Raw genomic sequence first — 21767 nt, forward strand, 5'->3', positions numbered from 1 at the left:
TAACGTTCCTCTCAGAAGATTAAGTTTACCAAACAAAGACCCCAATACTATAGGATAGTTCCCTCTGAGGTGTGAAGCAAGGGGGGGGGGGCTACTGTCAAACATTACAAGCTCTTGCCAATGTCCTCATTTACACATGAGAATTAGATTGTAGGACTCTTCTGAACACACTGCACACTTGGGATATAGGACATTTAGAAGTCATGTTGTGTCCATGCTGGCTAGCTTTCACAGTACTAGAACTTCTATGCAAGCTACTGTATGAGGGAAGTTGGCAATGATTCTACCCATCTGTAGACCCTGCGTGTGACAACTTGCCTGGCAAGATATTCTCTGTGTGTTGACTCTTATAGGAACAATGAAATTTGTGATTTGATTTTAGGTCTACCACACAGTAGGGAACTCTTGGCTGGTTCTGTAAACTTGGTTAAGAGCCCAATGACTGAGGCCATGGTGATGTAATATGACAATATGTCTTATTCTAGAGACTGAAACATTTGCTTGACATCACAGCCAGAGTTCATAACATATCTTGAGGTCACTTAAAACATAAGGCTGCTATCCTACTGTGTACTCAAATTGATTGTTTAGCCAACTTTTAAGAGAAAAATGTAACAATTACGACCACTTTCCTTGGTCTTTATAATAGCTGCCTCTTACAAACTAAACTAATACTTAATTGTAATGTTAAATTATGTCTTTTTTTTTTTGCTCTGATTGGTATTTTATTTCTCCTTTACAGGTTCCACATAATAGACAAAGGTTTTTTGATAACATATTGTTATCTTTGCTGGAGATGATCATATGATCATTCTAAACAACACAAATGTGTACATACAAGAGACTGAGGTTTCTGCAGCCTATAAACACCTCTTTGGGTTTAAAAAGGAAAAAAAGCAATATATGACAATTCAACCGCAACTCTCAGAAAAACACGTTTCCTGACCAAACATGAGCGCCCTGTACATGGACCTATCATCAAAGACAGCAAGGTGCCGGGGGAAGCCAAGAGCAGCTCCTCACACCAGCTCAGAAGACCCTCCCCATCCAGTACCTCCTCAAGGTGCTCCATCTTCATCACAGGAAGATAGCGGTCACCCCAAAAGAAGACAGGAGCAGCAAATAAACATTGTTGTAAAATCTGAGTGTCTTCCACAGTATTTCACACCAGCATCTCAGGAACTCCATGCAAGCATGCGTACCATTTTCTAGATTGCTCCCTTCATTTCTCAAGAAAGGGAACCAGGTCTTCCTAACTGATTTTAGGTGCCTGGGAAAACTAAGTATTTCACCAGAAGGGATATAAGCAATGCTATTTGATAAGAGTAAGAATAAGGAGAAAGCAGCTATCTTAAAGAAAAGTGTGCTCTACTCACACTAAAGTATCAGACCAATGCACAACATACTGCAAAACTGTAATACAACACGGTCAAACACAATGGCAAATATGAAACTGTTCAAGCACATGAAGATCATCTTTGGAAAGACAAGCTGGGTTCTTATTTGTAGCTACCTTTGTGTAACTTTAAAAACTGTTGTCCCTCAACAAGGTCTGACACTGATCTTGATACTTGTTAGGAAGTTTGCTATGAGGCAATGGTGGCTCAACAGTCAGGTTCAGAGTTCGCCTGGTGCTCATCTTCAGAATTCATCCGAGGACTGGGCATCATCTTCATCCCTCACTTCTCGGTATCTCCCTGAAGACTCCCCTTCTGGATTGTAGCTCTGCATTTTAATGTTCAGTCTCTCAGCTAGTTTCTGTGCTGCGAGCTTTGCCTGCATCTCCTCGTAATTTTGCTTCTGTTCTTTCTGCAGAGCCAGTGACTCTTCTATGGAGAGCAGCTGTGCAGGTAGGTGGTGGAGCGGAAGGAGGCGTGCTGCTGTGATGTCATCAAGATGCTGCCTAGCCCTGCGTCGCTGCTCTTCTGAAGAAGGAGATTCACCCCTCTGACAATGACTTGGTGAGTCACTCTGTTGAGTGGGTAATACATTGGTCTTAAACTTATGAGGAGGGGGCACTGGGTTTTTGGCTCGCATTTCTAGCACTTCCATGTAATGAGGCCTCTTAGGAGTCTCTCTCTGGAGCCCTGGCACGTTCTCAGTGCTGGTGTTTTCTTCTGAGGGCTCACTCTGGTCTGCAATTGTGATCTTTTGCAACTTAGTGAGAAACAGACTGTCAATGCCGCTGGAAATGTCTTCTGCTTGACTTGAAACAGGGCGCTGGGGGAGATGTTCGTTAACTTCAGATGAGGGTGCCCTGGCTTTGCTGCCGGGAGCTGCACCCGGGTTCACTGTGCAGCCAGCCTCCAAAGTCTCTTCGTTGCCTCTGGGAGTGAGATGTGCAGGTCCTTGTGTTTCTGAGGTTGTTCTGAATGATTTGTCAGGAACTAATGATGAAGTATCAAGCATCAGGTCAGAATTCTGGGCCTTGTCTACGTCGGTATCGACTCTTGTGGCTGCTTTTTGCCTTAGCTTACAGTCTACACTAACAGGATGAAACAGTTCACTTCTTGCTCTAACCTCTTCGTGTTCTGCAATGGCAGCTTTCAGTTTGGCGATGGTGTCTGAGATCTTTTTACCTTTGTCGGGCAATTTGCAAATGAATATTTCGTTGCGCAAAAGTCTCTCCTGGCGCTTCAACCTCTCCCGCAGCTCCGCCGAACTCCGCTGCCCCAAGTCCTCGGGAGCTGGGGGCTCGAAGCCGCGGGGCAGCGAGAACATTGTGCACGGGCTGCGGCTGGCGCGGCGGGCAGGGTTCCCCGGCGAGGCCCACAGCGGGCGCAGGCTCCGCGGCCTGCGGCGACTCTGGTGCGGGAGCGGGAGTCGCCATTTTCCCGGAAGAGCGCGGCTTCTTCCAGCCGAACGGAGTTTTCTGGAAATCAATTATGTCTTTTTCTGTGCCCCTGATCCAGAACAATTCATGTTTATCATTTGTATAAAAGAGCAAACATAGAGGTTGAAAACACTTCTAAATGAGTATCCACCAAAACAGTTGGGCACAGCAGCATTACTGGGCGATCATGGTATTTGTAATTTCTTTTTAAGGCTGGGTAAATTGGGTTCAGTTGTGCTCACTACCTTAATCCCTTGTAAGACTCCATGAATGATTTCTGTAAAGTACCCCACTCCTTCCCCAGGTGATTCTTATGGGGAAATTCAATAAAAGAGAGAGCAAGAAAAGGGGCAGACACACAAATTCACATATAGGGACACATGTAGGGACAGACAGACATAGGGACAGACAAAGACTCAGACAGACAGACAGACATAGGGACACATGTAGGGACAGACAGACATAGGGACAGACAAAGACTCAGACAGACAGACACACACACACACACACACACACAACCAGACAAAGGGACAGGCACACTTCTTCAGAAAGGCACAGATTTGGAGGGAAGACAGGGAACATGGAGAAAATTCAAACCTGGAAATGACTCCCAGTGGAAGTGCTTTTATTTCTTTACTGCCATGCTGATGCAGTATTGGTGACTCTGAGTTAATCACTGATGTGATGAATCCACACAATAGGCCCTCTGTTGTTGATTTGTTAAAATTACATGGCATCAAACTGCCTTCTACGTACTCTCCCTGACACCTATACATTTGAGCAACTGGGATCCCTAATGAGAGAGACTTCTTTAGGAAGTGGGCTCTGCTGACTGCACAGACTCACACCTGGCCAAAGTTTAGAGAATACATAACTGTGCAGTTCTCAGACCTCAGCAGGACACCTGAACCACAACACGCTGCAAGGCTCAGGGACAATTTTGGAAGTGAGAGGCAGAGGTTGAAGATTGTTTCTGTGAAATGGTGTCCAGGACACAATGATAATCACACACAGGAAGGGGCTCATAAGGCCCCACCTTCAGTGAGGGACTTTGCTCACTTAATATGTGCTGGGTGATGGAATGTCATAAAAAGTAAAGAGGGAATGCAGGTAAGCAGCCACAGTTTAAATCTATGGATGTTAAGGCCAATAGAGTAGTTCGAGTGGTGTTTTCACTCATGTGAGAGCAGTGTGAGAAGGGAAACCTCAACATGACTTGTCTGTGCCTTGGAAAATCCACTAAAATTCATTGAACTCCAGTTTCCAAAACTGCAATTGCAGGCCCAGATACCCAGAAATGGGCTCAACCTGGACTTTTGGAGGCTTTCTGGAGGGTAGATAAATCCAACATTCCTTAAAAACTTGTGAAGCTACTTCCTCTTCTCAAAGGGGTCATTTCTCTTATCACTGGCAGTAGGAAAAGTTGACTATCTGTGGTGGCTATTACTATAACAAGGTACAGACTAGCCTCCAGGTCCTTCAGTAGCACCAGTACCCACTGTGCATGTCAGAGTCCATGCTCGTGTTCTAGGTCTTCTACCCTGCTCCCCTACCCTAAACTCCCTCTAGTTCGGAAGCATCCCTCTCCCAGCTTCTCATTCTCTTTCTAAACCTATCTCTCTGTCTCCCCCTGTCTCTATGTTCCTCTCCCTCTCTCTGTGTCTCCTCTTCTGTCTCTCTCCATCTGCCTCTCTGCTCTGTTTCTGCTTCTATCATAGGCAGGTGCAGTTGACTATGTTCAGCCAACATCTATTTCTGCTCTGCGTGATTTGATGTGCCACTGTCTGTTCTATCTCTGATAGCTATAATAGAAGCTTTCTCCTTAAACATGTCACCAAGAGGTTATGCCATCAGCTTGTACAATACAAAGAAATAGTTTAAAATATTTTCATAGTATATTTTAATGAAAAGCTACTAAAAACTTATATACAAAATTCAATATATACTGTATCAATTTTCAGAGAAATATTTAACATTATAATTTCTATTTTTTTCTGAGAGTAAGTACAGATTTTATTTATTATTATTATTAAAATTTTTCACCTCCTCCCATTTTCTTCCCCTTCCCCTCATTCCCCCTCCTCCTCCCTCTCCAGTCCAAAGAGCAGTCAGGGTTCCCTGCCCTGTGGGAAGTCCAAGGTCCTCCCTCCTCCATCCAGGTCTAGGAAGGTGAGCATCCAAACAGACTAGGTTCCCACAAAGCCAGTACATGCAGTAGAATCAAAACCCAGTGCCATTGTCCTTGGCTTCTCAGTCAGCCCTCCTTGTCAGCCATGTTCAGAGAGTCCGGTTTGATCACATGCTCCATCAGTCGCAGTCCAGCTGGACTTGGTGAGTTCCCCTTAGATCAGCCCCACCGTCACAGTGGGTGGGTGTACCCCTTGCGGTCCTGACTTTCTTGTTCATGTTCTCTCTCCTCAGCGGTAAAAAACAACGACATCTTGAATTTTGCATGCAAATGGATGGAAATAGAACACACTATCCTGAGTGAGGTAACCCAGACCCCAAAAGATGAATATGGTATGTACTCACTCATTAGTGGATTCTAGCCATAAATAAAGGACATTGAACCTATACTTCGTGATCCTAGAGAAGCTAAATAGGAAGGTGAACCCAAAGAAAAACATATAGTTATCCTCCTGGATATTGGAAGTAGACAAGATAGCCAGGCAAAAATTGGGAGCTTGGGGGATGGGTGAGGTGGAGAGGGGGAGAGAGAAGTGAGAAGGGAAGGATGGGGAGAGTTTGGGGGAATGGGATGGTGGGGATGGAGGAAGAGTGGATATGGGAGCAGGGAAGTATATATCTTAATTAAGGGAGCCATTTTAGGGTTGGCAAGAGACTGGAATCTAGAGAGGTTCCCAGGTGTCCAAGGAGATGTCCCCAGCTTGTTCCTTGAGCAGCTGAGGAGAGGACGCCTGAACTGTCCCACACTTATAAATATCTTGCATATCACCATAGAACCTTCATCTGGCAATGGATGGAGATAGAGACAGAGACCCACATTGGAGCACTGGACTGAGCTCCCAAGGTCCAATTGAGGAAAATTTCTAAATTCTATAAAATATTTCTGACAGATTGTCACTTGAAAGCCAATGTAATAATATCATAACAACATCATTTTTAAAGGTGTCTTATATCTTTAATCTTTCAAAATAATGTACAACAGGTTAATAGTTTTTTTTTAGAATACCAAAAAGGAGGTGGACTAAGAAGTAACTAGATTACATATATATATATATGAAGGAACCAGAAATACATTATAATTTATTTTTTATATATTTTTATAGTATTCTTTCATCCCCTGCAGTACATTCCACATGCTTCCTCAAAAAGAGTTTTAAAATCATGCATTCTGAAAATATTGAGCTCATTTAAAAGACCAGGTATTTTAATTGTACATATATAAATATATAAACCCCCACACACATAAGCCATGTTGATTCTTATATTCTAGCCCTAGCCTCTTAGCCTCAACAACTCTCAGTGGAATTTTTCATTCCTGAATGTTGAACAATAGGGTGCCAAGGAACCCATACATATCTATATTTGTATTCATAAAGATGTGGCAAACTCAGCATCTAATATTTGTCATCTTTTGTTACAAATGAACAACTCTACTCCTTTTCTGGAAATCTCATGAAATTCATTCTAGGCAGAAATTGATTTCAATATTTTATCGGATGGCAGAATAATGAATTTATTGACCTCTTGGAAATACTTTTGACCCTTTGCTCCTTTCAACTCTCCATTACAGTTCCTTAACCTCCTTAGAATTCCGCACAACTAGGAGGCTTCTGATCAAGGAGTAAGAGAGAAAGTCCAAGTAGCAAAGTGTTTTTGTTTATCTTTCAGAATTTATCAGTGTATTCCACTAGATAAAGTCAAATTACTATTGACTTGTGTATCCCCTTGAGTTGTGTTCTTTCTCTGGGGATGCATGTACAGTACATGTTTAAATAGGTGAATGAAAGTTTAGCAAGCTTTACATGTACTGAAAGCATAATAAGGTCTATAGAATTAGATAAGATTTAATGTTTTAAACTGGCCAGTAATTCAAGGAACAAAACACTATATGTAATTTATCTGCAAAACTGGTGAAAGATGGATGTTATGTCTCCCTCCCTTTTTTAATAACTCACTTAGTCCAACTGATAATGTCCACATGCACTTGGCTGTGGGGGATCCTACTGGAAGTCTTACTCCTTAAGATAAATGACACAAAAATGGGATGAGGACAAGTTAGGGGATGGGATGGAGGCAGAGGACAGGGATGGGGAAGATATGAGCAACATGGATGATCTGAATTACATACATTAAAATGTCAAAGAGTAAACTGAAAATATTCTTCAAACAATAAAATGAAAAAAAAAAACCTCAAAAAATATTTCTGACACTTGACAACAGGAGCTCTTCATAGGTTGTTCAGCAGAAACTAAAAAGAAAAGCAAGAATTATCAGTAGTATCAAGAACATCATTGGTAGCATCGTCAAGATAAGCAATAACAGAGGCATCACCCATAGAATCCTATGTAGTGTCATGTCACAATGAGTATCATTGTATTTGAGAATGGTGAAAATGTGGAGTCTTGTTTCACTGGTTTTATTCTCAGAGGTTGTTTCTTTTGGGGTGTTTGTTTCCAAAATAATGCTGTCCACATAAGTCACAGTGTATGGACACAGAAAAATAACAACTAATATCTAACAGTTACATTTCCCTGCTTCGCCATTCAGAAAATACAAGTTTCACATTAAGAGTGAAAATCATTTCCTCATTCCAGCATGGGAGGCAACTGTGTGCTTACCAACTTTACTTGGTCAGTTTGGTTGGACTAAACTGATTGTGTTAATTTTATGTGATGCATTTTCAATATGACTAGAAAAGATAATCATTTTTTTCTAGTTATAGGTAATATCTAAAGAGTCCTATACAAAGTATGAAATTTATTTATCATCATGCATATTAGAGCCAAAGAGAATTGGATTTCCCGCACAGAAATATTTATCTATTTTAAGCCATTGGTGTGGTCTAACTTACCTTGTTAAGCTCCTTTAACTTTAACTGTGCAGGATTTCTAAATTAGGTTCCATACCCACGGCATCGTCAAAGCCACCAACTGCAGCAACCACATTGACGATGTTAGGAGGAGCAAGGATGTGGTTGCTGCCCAAATTGGAAAAACCATGACGGGAGTATTTGCTGCATAGCTGGTGCCGTGAGCAGGACGTGAAGCAAGAACCCGCATATGAGCATTCTGAGGGTCCAACGTGTCACCTGGGATACAAACAAGAGCAGATTTCTGGTCAGTAGTGAAGCTAAGACACTGTGTTCTCTTCTAAGCAGGTATCAAGAACAGGGTCAGAATGTTGCACAGGGTCCATGGTGTCACCAGTGTGGCTACCAGGAGCAAGGTCAGGGACAGCATGTGTTCTCCCCCTTGCATGCCCAGTATAAGTACCTAGAGGAGGTGTGTGATCCACGCTGGTGTTGTTAACAGTAGTTTCCTCAGATGATGGAATATTGTAACCTCTTTCACTAACGCTGATGGTGTTAACAGTAGTTTTTTCAGATGACCGACGATTGTCACCTCTTTCACTAACGCTGGTGTTGTTTACAGTAGTTTCCTTAGATGACGATGACTGAAGATTGTCACCTCTTTCACTAACGCTGGTGGTGTTAACAGTAGTTTCCTCGGATGACTGACGATTGTCACCTGTTTCACTAACATGAGAAGTTGATGTGGCATCGGCATGGGCAGGAGGCTGGGGCACGATGTCATGCATATTAGGTGGAGGAAGGAAATCTTCTCCCTTCTTTGTTTCAACCTTTAAGGAAATTTTGAGATGTTAGATTTCATTGAAAATCTCACTTATTTTTGTTCATTTTAGAACTTATCTGTTAATGTCAGGGTCTTGATTTAGAGTCCCCAAATGTTTGTTTTCTCAGGCTAATTTTATCACATAACCGCTGATATCCTGAAACTTTTGCTTCCATTGGTTTAGTCAAAGGCCCAGAGTTTGAGAATCTTAAAAGGGGATCTATTCAGCTTTATGCCTTCTTTTCTACTGTTCTTTGCTACCGCTCTATAAAAGAAAGATGGAAAAAAAGACACAATGTGTCCTCTCCTGTCTTTATGACAAGGATTTTACATTCCATCCAGATTAAGAGAATGTGACAATCGGGGGCTTCGGAAACAAAAAGAACCTCGCTCTTCTGCACCACACTACTGCTTTCCCCATGGCTTTCACAATTGCCCATTAGGTTCCCGGGATAACAGAATAGTGAGGGTGACTTTTGAAATGCATGAATAAAGTGTGCCACTTCCCACAGCACATGGAAACTATGGGGCTGAAGGAAGGGTTCTGGGAGATGCCATCCAAACTCTTACTCCTTAGCTATGACTGTTTTTATATATGGCTGATGAATGCGATGGCCTGTTCCAGCATCTCTGTGCTGGCTTGAATGAGAACAGACTCATGGGCTCGTATATTTGAATGTTGGTTTCCAGGGAGTGGAACTATTTGGGGGGAAGGATAGGGGGTGTGGCCTTGTTGGAGGAGTTGTGTGGTCTTGGGTTTCAGAAGACTGGTGCCATTTCTAGTGAGCTCTTGGTTCCTTGTATAGATTTAAATGTAACTCTCAGCTGCTGCTACAGCACCATGCCTGCCGGCCTCAATCACGGTGGTGATGAAATTGTATGTATCCCATTGGAACCATGTGCCTTACTAGACCTGCATGGAGGTGGGTGGTCCTTGGACTTCCCACAGGGCAGGGAACCCTGATTGCTCTTCGGACAGACGAGAGAGGGGGGCTTGACTGGGGGAGGGGGAGGGAAATGGGAGGCGGTGGCGGGGAGGAGGCAGAAATCTTTAATTAATAAATAAATAAATATATTTAGGAAGTGCCAGTTTTGAAAATGCATTTGATGCTGTTTGTCAGAAGGAGAGCCTCCCCAACTTTTATTCCAATTACAAATAATGATGCTAGGCCTTAATCATTCATGACATCTCAGGGAGACTCCTAACTTAGCAGTCTATGTTTACCTTTCTGTACCAGGTTTGAGGAGGATTTGTGCTACTTATGTGAAATACTCAAACGTTCCAGAGCTTACTCAACATGATCAAACAATGTAACGTGGAAATGGTAAACAAAATAGCTTGAGAAGCATTGTTTGTAAAGGAAAACAGATGAGGAAGTAACATACTACATGTGTGTCCGAACTGCTCAAGGGCATCATGTGAAAATGTTCAGTGCATTTGGTTTCCTTGAGAATGATGAGCGTGAACACATCAAAGCTAGAGATTTGTGAGCCTTAGACACATTTTCACACGCCATATGTTTCACTCATTGCTTCATCATTAACTAAATATGCTTAAGCCAGTTATAAAAAGGGAATGAAAGGGCCACATGGTACAAGTATAGTTTTCCAGGACACATGTCACATGGAAGTTAGAAACACTGAAGATGACAGAGAAGACCCTGAAAATATTTTCCTTATATGTTAGTTACACAACAGGAGTGCCAATGAATATATAGATACCATTTATTATCTGAATAATCAATATTGTATCATCCTAAAAATTACTATTGGAGTGTGTGTTTGCTTGTGTGCTTGAATTAATATGCCTGTTTGTGCTATGCTAGTGCATGTGTGTATACGTACATGCATACATGTGTGCGTGCACGTGTGTGTGTGTGTGTGTGTGTGTGTGTGTGTGTGTGTGTGAAGGGCATAGGATAACTTTCAGGAGGCAGCTCTCTGCTTTCACTGGGTGAGACAGGGTCTCGCAATGTTTCTGTGCTAAGATCTCATTTCTATTAGTGATATTGTGGTTTGTATATTGTGGTTTGTATTCTAATCCTTTGCATATCCAAGATGTTGGTCCCTTCACGCCAAGGGGAACACTCCATGGTTGCCACACTCATCACATTACCATTTACTTTCTGTATCAAACTAAAATTTTGACATTAGTCTAAAATTTACATTTGTATTAATCATGTCAATTTATATGCTAATGATTTTTCACTGAAATCTTGGAAGATGTCTGGCAACTGAATGTCTGTTTATTAAAATCACTTGAGATCTGTCTCCCTGCTAAGACCTCCCTTGACCAATGACTCACTTTGATCATACATAATAGCTAATATTAATTCAGAAACCAAGTTGGATTAGGCTTAAAAGAAAGAGCATTTGAGTTTGGTTCTGACAATATTAAAATTACAGTTACTAATGGTTTTATTAAGTGTCATAATTATGTCAAGTCTGCCCCTGTCTCTCTTAATGTTGAATTTAGATGGTTCAAGGTAACTAGCTAGTTGTTAGCCATTTGTAATGTTAAGTAGGGTATACAAACAGAGCGAGCTCTTCTGTTTGCTTTATACCTTCTGAAGGGTTAAAACACAAAAGAAAATTGTCCATTTCCTTTACATTTTTCACTTTTCTCAAATACAGATTTTTGAAATATGACCTGATAATTCTCTGGATTTCCTCAGTGTCTGATGTTATGTCCCCCTTTTCATTTCTGATTTTGTTAATATGGATTTTGTCTCTCTTTCTTTTGATTAGTTTGAATAAGGGTTTGTCTATCTTGCTGATTTTCTCAAAAACCCATTTCTTTGTCCCAATGACTCTTTGTTTCATTTACTTTGTTTCTATTTTATTGATTTTAGTCCTCAAATTGATAATTTCCTGGTATCCACTCCTCCTGGGTGAGACTCCCTTTTTTGTTCTAGAGCTTTCAGGTGTGTTGTTAAGATGCTAGGGTGAGATTTCTCCAGGTTCTTTATGTAGGCACTTAGTGCTATGAATTTTCCTGTTAGTAATGCTTTCAAAGTATCCCAAAGATTTGGGTATGTCATGCATTCATTTTCATTAAATTCTAGGAAGGCTTCCTTTATTTTTCCTTGATCCAGGGGTAATTCTGTTGAGAATTGTTCAGTTTCCATGAATACGTAGAATTTTTGCAATTAGTCTTGTTGAATTCTAACTTTAACCCATAGGTGATCCAATAAGACACGGGGTTATTTCCACTTTTTTTAATCTGTTGAGATTTGCTTTGTGATCAAATATGAGGTTGATTATAGAAAAAAAAAACCCTGCAGAAACAGCTGACCCAAGGTTGTGGGAGCTCACTGGCTCCTGACTGACAACTAGGGAACTGGCACAGGACCAAACTAGGCCCTCTGAATGTGGGTGACAGTCATATGGTTTGGTCAGTTTTGTTAGTCCACTGGCAGTGGGTCCAGTATTTATTTACCCCTAGTATGTGAACTGGCTTTTTGGAACCCATTCCCTATGGAGGGATACTCTACTCAGCCTAGATACAGGGAGGATAGCCTTAATCCTGCCTCAAGGGATATGACAGACTTTGTTGACTCCCCGTGGGAGACCTTATCCTCTATGAGGAATGAATGGGGAGTGGGGTAGTGTGGAGTGGGGTGGTGGGGAGTTGGGAGAGCAGGCAGAAGGGAGGGAGAGGGAATTGGGGTTGGTATGTAAAATAAAAAAAGATTGTCTTAAAGAATAAAAAAAAGTAAAATAAATAAATAAAAACATGATACAAAGAATCAGAGTGTATATTATTGTCAAGTACAGAGCAAATATCCAGAAACCAAAGTATTACTATATGGTAATTGAATCTTCACATCTACAATTGCTGGCTAATTGGGGAAAAATACTTACTGTGCACCTGGAGGAAGAGTTGTCAATATCCTCCTAGTGGAATCAAATAGAAAACAGTCTGTAATCTCTTCATAATGAAAACTTGGTTGAACAGATTACAAATAGCTAAATTTCCAAAATTTCTTGCTAATATAAACACAGAAGAAAAGAGACAAACGGAGGAGATGCTTTTATCTGTGATCCTGAAATAGGACTATCCAAGGGAAGAGACAACCTACCTGCAATTATGCTGAGAGAAAAGGCACCTGGGTGATGCCTGGACCACTACAATAACCGGACCCTCTAAAATGTATTCAGATGTATCATCACAGTTGTTTTAAAAATCAGTCTAATGTGTATCTATTTCTGCAAACCATCCTTGATCAAGCACCAGGCATCTTCTAATATATGAGAACTGCACTCAATCTTCCACTCCCTGTGTTTCCAGTTCATTCTCCTATTGGGCCACCGCTATCTGCAAGGACTTACTGCTCACTGGAATTTATAGAAAGGATGGTTCACTGATACCAAACACTTTTCTCTGACCAAATTTCCATATAAAACTGTGATAGGTAGAGTACTGCTGCATTTTAACAAAATTCATAAGGAAACAAATTTCACAAAGGAGAATTTTACCTTAATAGCAGAGGTGGTGGCCGTGTCCTCTGTTGTAACATGAGGGTTTTCAGAGAGCCTTTAGAATAAAAGCATGCAGTGAGGGGTGAGTTTGGTCCTTAGAGCATCTCTCTTGAAAGATTTGTTATCTGTGCACTATATTTTTGCATTTATGTAATTCAACGTTGACCCAGGTTTTAAAAAGTTTTTACTTGGGCAGTTTCAACTTGTCTCAATCTATGTAACATTCAGTGAAGACTCACTCATAGTTCTATTTAAAAATGAAAATTTAAAAAGCCAGTGGTTTGGGAGATGGCTCAGTCAATAAGAATGTTTGCTGCCAACACAAATCAACCTGAGTTTGAATCTTCAGCATCCACATAAAAAACTGGGCATGGACACATGCACATGTACCCCAGTACTGTGGGTGGAACAGGCTACCATTTGGGCTTGTTGGCTGCCAGACCAGCTCCAGGGTCAGTCAGAGATCTTATGTCAAGTGGATAAGTTAGAGAATGATGCAAGACACCAATATCCTCCTCTTTCCCTCATGTCTGCACAAAAAAATATGCAAAGCATGCAACAGGCACAGACACATGCACACATGCAACACACACATGCAACACACACACACACACACACACACATCCAATCACATAAGAGGGGGAAATGGTGAGTTTTACACACACTTGTTGTGATGGTTGCAGTAACTGATGGTTTTGAGCACTTAATGCTCCTATTTCATTTGTTCCCCTAAACCTAATGTACCATGGCCTGTTTTTTGTAAAAAAAAAAAAAAAAAATTAGGCATTTCATTTCATAGCACTCTCTTCAAAGAGTTGCTCTGGGAAAACATGAAATGGACTCTATGTCTAAGCATTAAGTTGCCATCAGTCTCAGAAGTCATCATATTTTGGTGCCTTGAAGATTTGATAGTGTGTCCACATGCATATGTTGAAACTCTTTATACTCAAGGGTATTTCTGAGTCATTTTATAGGACACTAGGGAGCAACACTGTCCCCTCAGCTTTGATTCATCGGATCTACAGCTAAAAGTTCCTAATTTCAGGGTTTCTGATTGACAAACTCTGGAACAAACACTTTCTTTTTGTAAGTTCCACCTACCTAGGGATTCACCACCGAGGTGGAACTCATTAAGAGGGAAATAAACCTGCTAAGCAGAAGCATGTCTATAAGGCCATTCTGAGGTGATTTTCTCACCAAAGTTTGGGAGAGTTTTGCCCACACTCTTCCCAGCAAACACCTTGTCCCAAACATACTAGTAAACAGGATTAACAGCCTGAAAACTAATATTTTTACATATATGTAACTGCATGTTATGTGCAGTGTATTTGTAAGTATGTATGATTTCAGATAAATACATGCCAATGTATAGGTGTGGTGATTGGAGTACAGACTTGGGTGTCGACCCTCACCCTCAGCCTTAGTTATATGGCTGAATCTCATTCATGAATGCAAGCCCCAGGCTAGCAATCCAGGCAAGACATCCAGAAAAATGTGAGAGTATGCTCTGTCTCCACCTGCAATCTCACCAAAGCTCACCAGGATTTTAGAAGCGCACAAGACCAACAGGCCTCATGTGGACCCTGGGCATCCATCTCCCATTCTCCCATATGCACAGCCAGCATTTTATGTGCTGAATCACCGCCACAGACAGGGAGTCCTAACATCATTGCACGCTGTATCTGAGGCATAATTCAGCTTTCATTAGCGAATAATCAAGAAGCTAAAATTGTCTTACACAGAGGAAAACTTGGTGCCAGCTTCTGAACTTTATATTCTCTACATACTGTATTTAAAATCCAGACATTCTTACCTGAGTGGGATTTGGTCTTGATTTCTTCCATTATCTACAGAGTAGAAAGCAAAATATGTTATAAGCAACTGTAGAAAAAAGAGCATTGAATGCCAAGGCCAATGCTTTGTTACTACATATACTTTGAATCTGTGTAGCCTTCAAGGTGAATACTGATTTATAGACAATAAAAACAAGGATAACTCTTAATTTACACTTCTTTGTATGTTTAAAATACAGAGACAATTTTATCAAAAGTCGATACTAATAATAAATTGGTATACAAAATACCTATGATCATGAGCATTATCAAACAGAGAAACTGACATCTTAACCAGAATCAATATCACAAGCTGAAGTGTTAATTGGTAGCACAGTGTTGCTGCTGCTGGATTTATCTCTGGACTAGTGGTGTTAGGAGAATTGCAAGTGAGCATACTCATCTTGCATGGAAGTGAAAAGAGCCTCTCTAAAGATTAAGTTGAACTTATTTCGTTGACGATGAAAATTCCAGACACAGGGAAGCTAAGTCTATGAGAACTGCTCTTTGCAGCATAGCAAAAGTTAAGAAACACAGGTAGACCAAGGGCAAAGAATTTCCAGATGCCAGGGTGGCAAAGCTACATACAGAGAGAGAGAGGGCATTGTGTGTACTCTCCTCAAGTGCTTCTGAGGAAGATGCAGAAGCCCCTCAATTCTAGCTTCTGGTCCCTTGCTAATGGGCAGTGCAAAGAACCTCAGCACTAGCTGCTATCACCTCCCATGGTAAGAGCTATGGGAAAGCCCCCTGCAGTAGTTATGACCCTTAACTGTATCTCCAGGGCAAGAAGCATGAAAGAGACATGGGGAAAAAGCAGCAATTCCATGGGAGTAGTACCTCACAGGAAACGTTTGTGTCCACACATACACAGCTTCAAGTGAGCAGCTTTCACTTCATGCTAACAGCCTGCCCTCTACAAAGGAATAAAGCAAATTTTTGCTTATTTCATTCACAGTATGGAAACTGCAGTATAACCTCCTTGACATTGCCTATGGCTGAGGCAAAGCATTTGTCCCACCAACAAATGGACTGCCAATGAGGCTTAGCATGTGAGAGACCTCCATCAACCATCGTCACCACAAAGGAAATTTAGTGTGGAAATAATGTAAAGGACAGTCACCCACATTACAATAATACTGACTCTTTTCAATAAAGTCTTTCAGACCCTCTACACTCCACATACTCCTATTCACTTGATGCTGTGCTCTCTATAGGCAAAGCAGGTGTGAAAGACACTGTGGTGACAGCGGAGAGCTCAAACTCTGCAGTGTTCCTTCCACTCTTAGAATCTTATCCAGACTCAGTGGACCAGTCAGTGCTGTCCCCTGCAGAATGATGCTCTTTTCTCAGCCTTCCTCCTACTGTGGCAAATTGTTCTGGAAATTATGTCTATCAGCATATAAACCAAGTATCACCATATCCTCCACTAATAAAACCAAAGGAGAAGGTGCTGGCGGTATAGCCATTAGGGCGAGCACTAGTCTAGAATGCTTAGAATGGCAGTGTTTAATCCGCAGCACTGCCTACAGGACTCAAAGTCCATTTTTTAAAAAAGTTGACCAAGCCTATTATTTCGTATGCCAAGAAATAGTCAGATTAAATAGCAGATAATTAAAGATAAACATAAAACCATATGTGAATTTTCTAATATGTCTAAGTAGAGAAATTACAGAAAGGAACAAAACCCATAAAATGTAGTTAATTTAGTTCTCAAAATCCTTAATGAAAGTAATTGAATACTGTATTTCTGTTTTTTACATGATCACCTTTCATTGACACTAATATATATGTAGCAAAAATGTAATATATTTATTATAAAAATGAAAGAAAAATTCATTTTATAACAAGCAAAATTGCTGTCACATAACTCTAGAGGACACATACTGTGGACTAGTTAGAGGTCCTTATATTTATACAAAGATACTGTGTGCATCAGTGGCTATGTTAAATAAATAAACATGGTTCAGATAATATAGTTTGATACTGAAATTTCTCAGAAAATCATTTCTGAAATAATTTTGAATGTGAAGAACATTAGGAGGCAAATTTTAAAAAATGAAATTACGTTTATATCTTATTTAATTTGTTCCTTTTTTGAATGAATTAAGTTGCTATTGGAACTAGGTAAGTAGCAGCAAAGTATTCATGATTACTCTTACCTCCACTGATCTGAAGAGACTTCTTAAGTATTGGTTTCAGCTCTCCAGGTGGTCGTATGCCGCTGTTGCATATTTTAAAATGTAATATTTTAATATTCATACAAGAACATTTACCAAATGCTTTGATTATTTGCTGTTTGATTTCCTAACATACATTAGAGATTTACAGTCAAGCATTAACTTGTCCTTCAATCAGTTGATTAGGTTTGGTGACACTTTTTTAAAACTTTTCCCATGTGAAAGAAAGGAAAGATTTAGTCTACAGAAATTAGTCCACCGAAAGCATAGACACACATGAGGGAGACAAAGAGAGAAAGACAGAAAGAGATAGAGAGAGAAAGAGAGACACAGAGAGAGAGAGAGAACACCAAAGACAGTAGTTTCTTTCCAGCACATTTTTTAAAATTGTAGTAACTGATGGTCACTCTTGTGCTCAATGTAATTAGTACCCCGATTCCATTTGTCATGTCATCATCTGCTCCTAGAGCATCACAGAATCCCTCTCTCTCAGGTTACTTTGTGAGCTCTCAATGCATGTGATGCTATCTCTCACAAGGTTTGTTTGTGGACCATAGAATAGATTCCTGCTTCTGCTAGCACTCTGACAAGATACCATGGCCTAGGCTATGCTCAAGCTGCCCCTTAGTAGTCCATTCATGAGTGAATCTTGAAACCACAATTGGCCTGTTTCTATGCCAAATGAGCATTGTTATTAACTTAATGAGATAAAAATATGAACAAACAACAATAAATCTCAGTGGATAATTTCAGGTTATTAGCTTGAGACAGTTTAGAATTCCTAGTAGAATAGAACATGATTTTTACAAGGTGTGTCTTTGAACAGTTGTAGCTACTGTAATTTATGAATCTGCACTTTGGACCTTTTAACTTGGAGTAATTTATTAATAAATAATTAGTAATAAGCAATTTACTAATATGTGTCAAATGCTTTATGATACATGTTCCCACAAATGATAACACAATTGTCCTCTATTATGGAAGTAATCAATTAAGATGAGCACAGAACTAGCTTGACATACCACCTTTAATTTTCTGCCAAATCAGTGTCTGAGAAAGCAGATCACTGACAGAAGGGGCCTTTTACTCTATGTTCATGTCCTACTGATGGGGAAGACAAAGCCCCTTTTATAGACACATAAAGAGTAAACATGCCACAGTTTGGCTCTCTACATCCAGATAATCTACTGAGATCCAGAGACTTCATTACTGTAGAAAACAGCTCAAAGGAATGGAAAAGTGATGGATGGAGCACTGTGGTAGGAGGAAGGCATGGGATCTTCCACCATCTATAAAAGGGTCCTACACAGAACAAAAGGGCCTCTGCATGTGGAGATGGTGTCAAAGGAAGAAAGTAATTTGTTGGCTTCTTGTAACACTGTGTGATAATGCAGAATGATCCCAAATCCTGTCAGCTCTCAGAATGACAAATGCGATGAAGATCTAGTTCACTAGCTGATTTCAGAAAAAATTTGAAAAGGCACTAAGTGTCAGATGGACATAGAGAGTGTGGTTATCACCAGTGGGCTCATTTTCCAAAACGCAGAATTGGTACTTGGGACATGATGGTTGAGTATACAACTCATGTCCACGATCTAAAAACAACAATATTTCTGGCTAAAATACATTGATAATACTATGGGGATTGTAAGACAAAGCAAAAATTGAGTGTATAAATCAGTATCTATCTGAGAATACAATCAATAATTGGCTTGTTATCTTGGAATTTCCTTAGTATTATTGTATTCTTAGACCTTACCTGCAAAAAGGCTTCTTATTGGTATTGTAATGTACTTCTAAAAAAATCAAAATGAATTTGTTACAATGCTAGAGAAATATAACATATAAAATGATTAGATACATAGTATCCATTTTTGAGACTAATCTAGACTATTCTAAATACTCTTTTTTAGGAAATTTGTTCATGTAGAATTAATCCATTTTGTTTATTTCAAATCAAACAAGACTTAAACTTATCAAGCACAATACCTAAAAATAAACAATCACCCTGTGATTCCCAAGACAGCCAGAACTACATAACAATAAAACTGTGTCTCACAAACAAAACAACAGATTCAAAATGGAAAACAAGATCCATGGGCCTATACATATTTTTGTTCTTCAAGGAAACAAAGAACCTTGTTGAGCCTTTTAGTTAAAATTGTTCATTTTATCAGGCAAATTCCTACCACTGGGACTATATGTATTGTTTCTGTCTTTTGTATCAGGATGAAACCTGGCAGAAAGAAAGAGAAGAGGGACAGAGACCTTTACATAACAGCTCAAGGGAGGGCAGGCATCAAGCTTCCTCTCCTCATCCCTTTTGGGGAAGGAATATCCTTAGTTCCATCTGTGTTCCCAGACTTATATGCAGCTTAAAGGATGCTCATGATAGCAGGCATCATCTCCCCTGAAATGAATTACTGGAAAGATCTCTCCCTTGGGAGTAATAACCCCAAGCTCGACCTCAAGTGCAAGAGCATCAGAGAAGAAGCTGTGAGACTGGAGCAGCAAATTCCATGGGCTTCCTTCTGACATAGGATCATTGTACAAGTTCACATATGTAAACAATAAACTCACTCAGTCCTTCACTGTTCACTTGCAGTTTGCTTTTAGAAATGAAACATTGGAGGCTGGTAGTGGTGGCTCACACCTTTAATCCCAGTGCTTGGAAACAGAGGCAGGAGGCTCTATTGGAGTTCAAGACAAGCTTGTGTAGAGAATACATTAAAGGGCAGGCTCCAAATATACATACAGAAAAACCCTGTCTCAAAAAAAGCCCTAAAATAATCATAAACAAACCAAAAAAGAAATGAAATCATTCATTTTTGTCTTGTTTAAAGTCAAGGAAACTTAGTGTGCCTTTTCAGCATTCCCCCATGTCTCAGGACAGCCATTTCAGCCACCAACTAGTGGACTGGGATTGCGGCTCAGTAGGAAAGCCTATGCTTATTATGCAGGAGGCCTCAGTCAGTTCTCACCACCACAGATGCCATGAACAGCAAACTTCATAATAAAGTGACACAAAGCTGTCTCCATTACAATAATATTGACTCTCTTCATCTTACCTCTTGAGAGAAGAGGGTTTTGCATTCTCTACTTAGTGTGGTTGTCACTGACAGACACTGTGATGAAAGCTGATGAAAGTAAATACTACGTGGTGCTCCTGCCACTGCCACAAAGTCTCTCCAGACTCAACGGAGAAGCAGATAATTATTTGAAATACAGAATGATGTCATTTTCTTCACTTTGCTTTTTGTTTCAATTTTTTTAAGATTTATTATAGCTACAGTGTTTTGTCTGCATATATTCCTGCAGGCCAGAAGAGGGCACCAGATCTCATTACAGATGATTGTGAGCCACCATGTGGTTGCTGGGAATTGAACTCAGGACCTCTGGAAGAGCTGCCAGTGCTCTTCACCTCTGAGCCATCTCTCCAGCTCCTTGTTTCAGTTTTTATTCTTGAATCATGCTTTGCAGTATGGAAATGATATACACCCTTACCATGTTCTTTTTAACAAAAACAGAAGGCAGAGATAATGGGTAGGGTGCTTGCCTACAATGCTCCCAAAGCCTTATGTTCAACCTCTAGCACTTCAGAGAAAAGAAAGAAACAAACAAAGAAAGAAAGAAAGAAAGGAGGGAGGGAGGGAGGGAGGGACTGATTTAGGGATGGGTGGAAGGAACGAGGGGAGGCAGGGACCAAGAAAAAGGAAGAAGAAAAAGAAAGAAAAGGAAAACATATAAGGATTGTTAAGTCTTCCTAAAATCAATGCATTCACTGTAAAAGAAACACTTCCACCCTAAAGTAGGAGATTTCTAAAGAAAACAATTATACAGTATGCCAAAACTTTCCAAACTGAGAACTTTCACAGACATTTAAGAACTCAGATGATTTAATAACATCATAAGGTAGGAAATTAGTTAATGAAAATAATTGATTAAGGTTTTTTGTGACTTAATTTTATTTTAGTGGCAGTGAGATGTGTTAGCGATATGCAGTGCAAAATACAAGGCATTTGTCATAAACTCAAGGAGAATCTGTATTTCTGACAATCCTATTTGCTGCAATGTGACTATGGAAGACATGTGCTGTGTAAAGATGTTTTCTCATTTATTCAAAAGCTGTACAGATATCAGCATTAAAGTGAAATAAGCAATGTTTTGACAAAAATACTTCACACTTGAAAATGCTTGATTTATACTTGTTTTCCTTAACTCCTTTTTGGGGTCTAAAAATCTTTACTCTTCCTTATTCCTTCTTCTTCGGGGAAGGTAGGACAGATGGAGTAATTCTTACCTTTGTTGAAGGTGACACACTTTTTCTTTCTCTGCTCTGGCTCTCTTGTCATTGTTCCTTCACTGTGACATATGTTGAAAGTGATCATCATTTAATTATCCATATAAAAACACTTAGCATGTTTATAAATTCTTTATTTTTGAGTCCCTAATACATCTTATATTACATATTACATAAATTCTTTATTTTTGAGTCCCTCATACATCTTACGTTACATATTTACAAAAACATTTTTTGAAACAGGATCTCATTATGTATTCCAGCTAACTTTTAATACACTATATGTTTCGTGTTTGTCTTGAAATCAAAGAGATCTATGCCTCC

At 40.0% G+C, this 21767-nt stretch overlaps 1 protein-coding gene and 1 long non-coding RNA gene across 2 annotated transcripts; both read right to left on the bottom strand.

Moving 5' to 3' along the window:
• Positions 1-1522: 1522 nt before the first annotated feature.
• Positions 1523-2736, bottom strand: LOC121462196 (DNA-directed RNA polymerase II subunit GRINL1A-like). Its single transcript, XM_041673628.1, has one exon. The coding sequence runs from the start codon at positions 2719-2721 to the stop codon at positions 1642-1644; it is 1080 nt and encodes a 359-aa protein (XP_041529562.1). The 5' UTR covers positions 2722-2736; the 3' UTR covers positions 1523-1641.
• A 9788-nt stretch (positions 2737-12524) lies between these two features.
• On the bottom strand, positions 12525-21488 carry LOC121460945. The gene is made up of 5 exons (XR_005976121.1): positions 21444-21488; positions 17126-17187; positions 14948-14981; positions 13132-13189; positions 12525-12549 (listed from the first exon to the last, which is right to left on the bottom strand). It is a non-coding gene; the product is annotated as an uncharacterized LOC121460945 (long non-coding RNA).
• Between the last annotated feature and the right edge of the window lie 279 nt (positions 21489-21767).

Source organism: Microtus oregoni, unplaced genomic scaffold (assembly GCF_018167655.1).
Source record: "Microtus oregoni isolate MIOR12 unplaced genomic scaffold, Mior012 000001F_ref0000356, whole genome shotgun sequence".
Lineage (NCBI taxonomy): Eukaryota > Metazoa > Chordata > Mammalia > Rodentia > Cricetidae > Microtus > Microtus oregoni.